This window comes from Trichechus manatus, unplaced genomic scaffold (genome assembly GCF_000243295.1).
Source record: "Trichechus manatus latirostris isolate Lorelei unplaced genomic scaffold, TriManLat1.0 scaffold00113, whole genome shotgun sequence".
NCBI lineage: Eukaryota > Metazoa > Chordata > Mammalia > Sirenia > Trichechidae > Trichechus > Trichechus manatus.
In genome coordinates, this window is record NW_004444049.1 from 5247921 (window position 1) to 5256372 (window position 8452).

At 49.6% G+C, this 8452-nt stretch overlaps 2 protein-coding genes across 7 annotated transcripts in view; one reads left to right on the top strand and one right to left on the bottom strand.

Annotated features, from left to right (window-relative positions):
- Nucleotides 1–205, bottom strand: part of BANF1 (BAF nuclear assembly factor 1) — a 2042-nt gene extending 1837 nt beyond the window's left edge. Inside the window, exon 1 of the mRNA XM_023738200.1 lies at nucleotides 140–205. The gene's annotated coding sequence lies outside the window, so the exon portion shown is untranslated. The remainder of the gene's footprint in view (nucleotides 1–139) is intronic.
- A 182-nt stretch (nucleotides 206–387) lies between these two features.
- Nucleotides 388–4369, top strand: EIF1AD (eukaryotic translation initiation factor 1A domain containing). 6 transcript variants are annotated; one of them, XM_023738197.1, is made up of 6 exons: nucleotides 388–507; nucleotides 1339–1541; nucleotides 1668–1776; nucleotides 1875–1983; nucleotides 2155–2202; nucleotides 3653–4369. In XM_023738197.1, the coding sequence occupies exons 2-6, from the start codon at nucleotides 1455–1457 to the stop codon at nucleotides 3813–3815; spliced, it is 516 nt and encodes a 171-aa protein (XP_023593965.1). In that variant the 5' UTR covers nucleotides 388–507; nucleotides 1339–1454; the 3' UTR covers nucleotides 3816–4369. The 6 variants fall into 6 exon arrangements, with proteins under 6 accessions (XP_023593965.1, XP_023593964.1, XP_023593963.1 ...); XM_023738196.1 differs by lacking the exon at nucleotides 388–507 and adding an exon at nucleotides 521–816 and having other exon boundaries at nucleotides 1319–1541; XM_023738195.1 differs by lacking the exon at nucleotides 388–507 and adding an exon at nucleotides 521–816.
- The last annotated feature ends 4083 nt before the right edge of the window (nucleotides 4370–8452 follow it).

Consider the following 8452-nt stretch of genomic DNA (forward strand, 5'->3'; position numbering starts at 1 on the left):
CCCCTCCACGAGCCGGGCGAAGTCTTCTCGGAGGGCACACCCTTAACCTCCCATCGCGCTTTCACGACTTCTCTCCTCCATGCCGTCCCGCGCCTCCTCTAGCTTCCAGCCTGGGCCCTGTTCTGCAGCTCACGCTCACCGTTCAGCTCACGCGTAACGGCTCCTCTTGCCACCAAGCCGCTCCCGCCGCTACCTCAACCACTAGAACTTTCTTCGACTTCCGCTTCCGGCTCGTTTCAAGAGCCGCCTCCTAAAACCCAAGTCGGGCACTTCTAGCCACTAAGAGCCATAGAGATGAGGCGCTCCCGTTCTCGACCACGCCCTTAGTGGGGGCTTCTTTCCGGTAGCTTCGCTGGAAGCCGGGCTACCTTCCGTGGTCTCACTGCTCGGGCGGCCCTTCCGGTCTCGGAGCAGAGGCCGCGGAGAAGAAAACTTTCTTTCCCCGCTGCCCGGCACCGGAACTCAAGGACTTAACCCTTGCCGACCTCGCGGTGGGAAGAGTTAGAGGTACGGACAAGGTGGGGGGAGAGTAGCCGGGAGGCTTCCGAGAACGCGCAGGAAGTGCAGTGCTCGGAAGGTTCCGAGTGAGACTGGCACTATCCTCTGCTTTCTCGGGCTGGTGGGACTCGGAAGGGAACCCAGGGCACCGAAGACCTGAGTTCAGGCCGGCGTCACCACCTTGCCTGCCGGCAAGTCCCTTTTTCATGCCTTCGTTGGCTTTTCTGCTAAGTGAGTCGTGGACGAGCCACTCTCAGCGTCCAACCTGGAGAACGGAGTCGCTTGGCTAGCGCCTGTAGGAGAGTCGAGGGCGGGAGAGTGAGTGTGGTTTCCTGGGATAGGGGAGAGAGGAGGGCAGGGGAGGGCAGTTAGGAGGGACACTTCAGCATGTCGAAGCCAGCAGTCTTGGTTGCTGGCTTGGCCCGTCGCGGTGGGCTCCTAGCTAGTCTGTGCGTGTAGTGTGTTGAGAGATTATACGTTGAGCTTCTGTGTTGTGGGGCTGGGCTAGACGTGGGATGTCCAAGCACGTGGAAGTGACAGTTTATCTCATATCTGTCGGTAGAATGATTTCCCTAAAACACGTGTATGGTTTTATAATTACACCAGTACTTAGGATAGCAGGAGTAATTTTGCGCGCTTGCACTGTTCTAAACACTGTGCCCAGTGGTTTACTTATGTTTTCATTTTAATAACAATGGTCTGAATTAGCTTTTTTTTCCCTTTATTGGGTGAGCCCTAATAAAGGTTGAACAGCTGGGAAGTAGCCAAGGTAGGATTTGAGTTCAGGCAGTTAGACTTCAGAGCCCATGTTCTTAACCAGGACCCTGTGTTGCTCCTCAGTAAAAGGCCCCTTCCCATCTTCATAACGGTCCTGGGCTCTGACCCTGCCGTCCAAGGAACTCAGGAGGAAGAGTTGATAGTCTCTGCGTCCCTCACACCCCAGGACGGAACCCAGCATGTCTCAGGCTACCAAGAGGAAGCACGTGGTGAAAGAGGTGCTGGGGGAGCACATGGTGCCCTCTGACCAGCAGCAGATTGTGAGGGTGAGTGGCATGGAGCACAGTTGGCTCTGTCCTCCATCCCCGTTGGGCCCCTGGGGCGCGGTTTGGGTGTGGTGCAGCTCAGAGGGTTTGATCTGATGATGAGATGGACCCTTGCTCCTGGACCAGGTACTCAGAACCCCAGGGAACAATCTGCATGAGGTGGAGACAGCCCAGGGGCAACGCTTCCTGGTGAGCATGCCGTCCAAGTACCGCAAGAACATCTGGATCAAGAGAGGTGAGAGAGGCAGTCCCCTAGGAGACAACCATTTCCTGGGGCCTCGGCCTTCCCCCTGCGCTGGGACTGACCTGGCCTTTCTTCTTCTCTCCCTACAGGGGACTTTCTCATTGTTGACCCCATTGAGGAGGGAGAGAAGGTGAAGGCTGAGATCTCCTTCGTGCTCTGCAAGGACCATGTGCGCTCTCTGCAGAAGGAGGGGCTTTGGTAGGGGGCTTCCCTGGATTGTTGGCTCCCTGGCTTCTGGGGGGACAGCTTTCCTAGTCTTGTAATTGCGGGAGGGAAGATCATGGCATCCCGGGCAGAGACAGCTGGAAACAGCACTTTTGCCAGGAGACTTACCTGTTCACTCTGATCCTGCCTTTTCTTTTGGCGCAGGCCTGAGGCCTTCTCTGAAGTGGCCGAGAAACACAACAGCAGGAACAGGTGAGGAACAAGTTTTTACATGGGTAAATGAATGATTTCTTTCATGAGGATCAGCACGAAGCTGGTTCCTATGAGGTGGAGGTTAAAGGTGTCCCAATATCCAGCTGTTCCAAACTGCTGTCCCACTCCGTCATCTCCAACAGTAAGCACTTACTTTCCTCTCGGTACTCTCCCTGCCGTCTTTAGGTTTCCTAATTCGCTGCAACATTTCACAGAACTTAAAACCTGTATAAAGGAAATCACTTACGTGGTTGTAGAGACTGGCAAGTCCCAAATCCATGGGTCAGGCATAGGCTTCTCCCAACCCACGTGGCTGTAGGGGCTGACAACCCAGAGCAGCAGTTCAGACCACAGGCTGTTGGCTCACAAGGCTGCAGAGGTTGATGAATCAAAGCAGACAGTAGGCCGCCAGCCCATGGGGTTGTAGAGGCCAGCGAATCCCAGAATCAGCAGGTCAGATGGCAGGCCTCTGGCTTGAGTCCCGAGAACCAGAGGTTAGTCGATCACAAACCAGATGCAGGATCCAGATGCAGAGAGAGAGAGAGTGAGCATCCACACGTACATCTTAGATGCAGGCCACACCCCAGGGAAGGTGGTAACTTGAATAAGGGTGGGAATTGAGTCACGCCCTCCTGCAAGGCTGCAACCAAAGACACGCCCCATGTCAGTCCTGCCTCATCAACATGTAGAGGTCAGGATCCATAACACATAAAATGGACGACAACCATACAGCATTGGCAATCACGGTCTAGCCAAGCTGACGCATAACCCCAACCATCAACAGTTTCGTATACCTTATTTGCATAGTTCCAGTCAGACGTGTGTGAGTCACAAAGACCATGACTAGAAAGGCCATAGTAAGTAATTCATTACACTGCAACAGGGAAGACAGAAAATAGGGGTCCGAGTGCTGGTGTGGAGCCTTCTTTGTTCTACACAGGGTTTCTGGTAAGAGCTCCTTAAGATGTGATACAGTGTGGGCGTGAGAATGGCGTGAGAGTTAGATCGACCAGGTTCAAATCCTGGTCTTGCCCCTTACAGCAGAGTGCCGTTAAGCAATTTACTTGATCTTTCAAGTCTCAGCTTACAATGGGAGCTGTGTGAGGATTAAAGGAGCTAGTGCTTTTCCAGTTGCTTAGTGACGTACGTAACGTGGGCCCAAGGGGCGTTAGTTGGCGGTGGTAGAATCATTATGCTTAACTAAAATCGCTAGTGCTAGCAAACTTGGGGTGAGAGTAGGAGTCGGGGGCAGTCATCAGCCTGTTTCCTTGGCCAGGTTTTCAACTGCTCTGACTCTGCCCTTCCTTTTCGTCTTTAAGGGGGTGTTGAATTTTGGCAGGCCTGTGGGGCGCTGACTGCTTGGCCAAATGATCTTTCTTTTCGTGGGGCCACTTGGTTGTAGATCTGGTTTTCCGGAAGGCACTGGCCTAACTGTCCCTCTTCCCCCAAGCAGACGGACTCAGCCTGAACTCCCAGCCGAGCCTCAGTCGTCAGGAGACGGGTCCAGCTCTGAAGACGATTCGGACCTCTTCGTGAACACCAACCGCAGGCAGGATCGGGAGAGCGAGGAGGAGAGTGAGGAGGAGGAGAGCGAGGAGGAGGCGGCGGCCTGAGACCCGGCGGCCCGCCTCTCCGCTTGCTCAGGGACTAGTCCCTGGCTCCCCTGGGCTCGGACATTCCCGGAGTACCCTGCAGCTCTTAACCCCCCTGGATGGGGACAGGCAGGGTCCCTCTCTGAACAGACTCTCCTGATCTCCAGGAGAATTAAACCCCTGGTGGGTGGTGACGTGTATCAGTGTCTGCGTGGCTCTCTGGGAGAGGAGGGACTTGTGAAGTAAGAGCTGTGTGCTCTCTGGTGGAGATCTTGTGGGCTGACGGCCGAATGGCCAGGACATGGGGCTTGGCTGGAATCTTCCCTCAGGTGGTTTGTGTTCTTTCTTTCTGCACCGTCGGGCACTTAGTGCCAGGCCTTATGTTGTGTTTCTTGCATGTGTTTGCTGATGGGGAGCAGCCCTGCCTCATGGCCTGCTTGCGGTTAATCCTGCTGGAAGCAGTCAGGATCACAGCCCTAGAACCCAGGGCCACCTGTCTCCAGGAAACACTCAGGACGAATCCCGTGATGCCTCAGGAGCCACGTTCCCCGCTTTTCGTGGTCCTCCGTTTGTTACCGCAGGAGTGCTCATCTCTGCTGCTGTGCGTGAGGCCCAGCCTCTCGCTCACCCTTGACCATTCCTCCAGAAGGTCTGCTGTGTGACCAGCAAACCGCCGTGCGCCCTTAGCTTGTTTAGGTCTTTCCATCTCCTGACTTTCTTTGAAGCCTGGTTATCCCCCGAGGACATCGGTCACCCCGTAACCTTCTAAACGGAGACTGCTTTTTCATCCTCGTGCCTCGGCCAGGAGGTGGGGTTGGTGGCTGCTTAGACCATCACTCCCCTACCCCCTCGCAAGCCACATCCTCCCCCCTCTCCTTCGAAGTTTTTAGCTCTGGCTGTACGCTCTGTCTCTCTCCATTGCTGGCATTGACCTGGTCACTGCTCAGTCACTGGAGAGTTCACCTCCTGGCTGAGAGTCTTCCACCCCCGACTTACATTGCTATATTCTACCTCCTGGAGATGGGCCAGTTCGACACTATGGCGTCCTAGTGTTGCTCTTGTCTTCTCATCTGTGTCTGCTGCCTACATACCAGGTCACTCCTCGGACCCCTGACATTGCTAGGAACTACCGCACCTTTTGAGTTTAAATACCTGTAAACTCACCACCTCTTGGTTTTCTCGCTTACTCAGCTACACTCTCTGCAGAAATTCTTTCCTCATCCTCCTGCAGACGAGCCCTCCTACATTCTCACATTAACTTGTCTTCACTTCCGTCATCCAGTGGAGACTCCGTGGCCCATGCCCTCTACTCCCGTCTCCCTCCACTGTATTCATCTGGTAAAACCCTCACCCGGGGTGAGCCTCTCATTCACCTTTGTGCCTGCACCCAAGCAGCTAAATATTACTAGAGAGAAAGTAACCAGCCTGGCCCACCAGTTCTACCTTAAATTCATAATTACACACCTCCGATGGGCACTCGGTACTGCCCAGCAGACATGCTCTCTGGGATTTCTCTTTCAAAATCTCCATCGTGTCCACCAATTTCCCTTTCCCCTGCTAGTTACCGACCACTGCTCATACTTCATTGAGAGAGAGCAGCCATGGAGGCAACACTTGCCTCCCCACCAACAGCTCTACAAATCCCTCGTGTATCTTCCTGTCTTTTTACTTCCCACTGCGATTCAGCGGGAAGTAAATCCTTCGGCGCTGTCTCTCTTCCTAAGGACTTGCATTTTGGTTTTCCTCTGCTGTACGTGTTTCATTAGCATCAAACGTGTTATCGAGTTTCTTGTCTAAGAAACAATCCAAAAAACCCATCACTGAGCCCTGTGTCGTCTCTAGCTGCCACTTCATTTATCTGAATTTCACTCACTCGTCTCATGTTTGCTTAGTATAGCTTTAAATGTATCCGTGTGTGTACACGTGTATGTGTGCGTATAGAGACAAAAATACATACGTATACAAAACCAGATGAGTTCAGGAGTGTGCGTGGGCGCGTGTGTACGTGTTTATCTTTAACTCATTCTAGTTTATTTTTTATGGGAGGTAGAGATCTAATTTTTTTCTAAGTGGGTACCCACTTGTCCCTATACTATTTATTGAATGAGTCTTTTTTTTCCTCACAGGATTGAATTACCTCTTTGAAAATAAACTTAAGTCCTGCATATACGTGGATCTCTTTTTGGATTTCTAATCTGTCCCATTGGTCTGTTTGGCTATCTTAGTTTTCTAGTGCTGCTATAACAAATACCACAAGTGGGTGGGTGTAACAAGTTTATTTTGTCACAGGAGGCTGAAAGTCTGAATTCAGGGTGCCGGGGCTAGAGGAAGGCTTTCTCTCTGTAGGCTTTAGAGGAAAGTCCTTGTCTCTTTTGAGCTTCTGTTTCTGGGCTGTCTTCATGTGGCTTGACATCTCTCTTCTGTCTCTGCTTCTCTCCCTTGCTTGTTCAATCTGTTTTATATCTCGAAAGAGATTAACTCAAGGTACACCCTACACTAATCCTGCCTCATTAACATAACAAAGACAGCCCGTTCCTAAATGGGATTATAACCACAGGCATAGCGGTTAGGATTCACAACACATATTTGCAGACATAATTCCACCCGTAACAGTGGCATGTCATGTTTCATAGCGTGGTCTGATATCTGATAGACGGGCCCCGACCCTGGCCCTGCCGTTCCTTGGCTGTTTGATATTTTCTCTTACGTGTGAACTTCAGAATGAACTTGTCAGCTTACATTTAAAAGTCCTGTTGAGATTCCACTGGCATGATTCTAAACCTCTGGGTTTGATTTGAGGAGAAGTAGTATCTTAACAGTTTTGACTCTGCCCACGCAGAAACGGATACATGTTCTTTGTAAGGTGTTATTTGTGTCCTATGGGTCTTACATGTTTCCAGCTAGGTTTGTTGTTGTGTGCCGTTGCGTCAATCCTGACTCACAGTCACCCTATAGGACAGAGTAGAACTGCTCCATAGGGTTTCCAAGGCTGTAATCAGTCTTATGGGTTAGGGTTAGTGGTTAAGAGCTTGGCTGCTAATCGAGAGGTCAGCAGTCTGAATGCACCAGCCACTCCTTGGAAACTCTATGAGGCAGTTCTGCTTTGTCCTGTAGGGTAGCTATGAGTTGGAATTGACTCTGGATTTTTTTTTTTTTTTCAGTCTTACGGAAGCAGATTGTCAGGTCTTTTCTCTCGTGGAGCTACTGATAGTTTGGAACCACCAACCTTTCGGTTAGCAGCCACTGTGCTGCCAGGGCTCCTTTAGTTAGGGTAGTCTGAGGAATTTTATAGTTATTTGTTGTTGAGAACAAAATCTTTTGAAATAGCATTCCTGCCTGTCGCTGGCATATAGGAAGGCTGTAGACCTTTGTGGCACTCACCTCGCTGAGCTAATTGAACTCTTAGGAGTTCTGACAGTTCTTCAGCTATGTCTCCTCGTTTTCCTAGATTGCGTCAAATCATACCCTACTAGTAGCGGTTTTATCTTGTCCTCCCCATTCTCCACTCATTCCTTTTCTTGGGAATCATGAGGCCAGGCCTCCCAGTACAATGTTAGATGGCACCCTTGACTGGCCCTCTCATGGTGGAAACGGTTTTCGTGTTTCCTCATGAAATCCAATTCTTGCTTAGGTGTCTGGCAGATAATCTTCATTAGGCTAAAGATGTTTGCTTCTCTTCCTACCTTACTGAAGGGTTTTTTTCCCCCCCTTTAATCAGCAGTATTGAATTTTGCCATCTGAGATAATCAAAAGATTTTTTGTTATTGTAGTAAATTACATTAATAGATTTCGGAATGTTGAACCATTTTTGCAGTCTGATATAAACCCTGCTGTGAAGAAAAAAACAGCTGGCCATCAAGTCAACTCTGACTCGTGGTGACCCCATGTGTGTCAGAATAGAACTGTGCTGCATAGGGTTTTCAGTGGCTGATTTTTCAGAAGTAGATAGCCAGGCCTTTCTTCAGAGATGCCTCTGGATACACTCAAACCTCTGACCTTGCAGTTGGCAGCTGATTGTGTTAACTATTTGTGCCATCCAGGGACTCAAGTGTTTTGATATGTGTATGTATGTGTATATATATCGTGTCTACCCACTGCCCCACCCCAGGATTTTTATACCTATTCTTGAGCCAATTTTTTTTGTTTTAAATAACCCTGTCCTATTTTGATATCAGCATTATGCTAGCTTTGTAGGGTAAGTTTGGAGATAATCTTTTTCTACAGGCGTTATTTATAACAGGAATTATTTGTTTTTTAAAATGTGGTAGAATGGCATCACATGCACGAAAAAAAATGTGGTAGTACTTGTTTATAAAAACGTCTGTGTCTCATGCCTTCTTTAAGGGATAGACTTTTGGCTCCTTTTTAATTTCTCCTGTGACATTTTACGTACTCAGGTTTCCAGCCTTCCTTGAGTCAGGTTTGGTCGTGTATATTTTTCTAGAATCATATAGTTCATATATGTTTTAACTTTTTTGGCAAAAAATGAAATGTGTGAAAGCTGGACAGTGAATAAAGAAGACCAAAGAAGAATTGATGCTTTTGAATTATGGTGTTGGTAAAGAATATTGAATATTCCGTGGACTGTCAAAAGAACAAATCTGTCTTGGAAGAAGTACAGCCAGTATGCTCCCTAGAAGGGAGGATGGAGAGATTTC

Coding starts and splice junctions, on each gene's coding strand:
- EIF1AD (XM_023738197.1), top strand. CDS start 1,455: ATGTCTCAGGCTACCAAGAGGAAGCACGTGGTGAAAGAGGTGCTGGGG. Junction 1,777..1,874: donor GAACATCTGGATCAAGAGAG/GTGAGAGAGGCA, acceptor CTCTCCCTACAG/GGGACTTTCTCATTGTTGAC. Junction 1,984..2,154: donor CTGCAGAAGGAGGGGCTTTG/GTAGGGGGCTTC, acceptor CTTTTGGCGCAG/GCCTGAGGCCTTCTCTGAAG.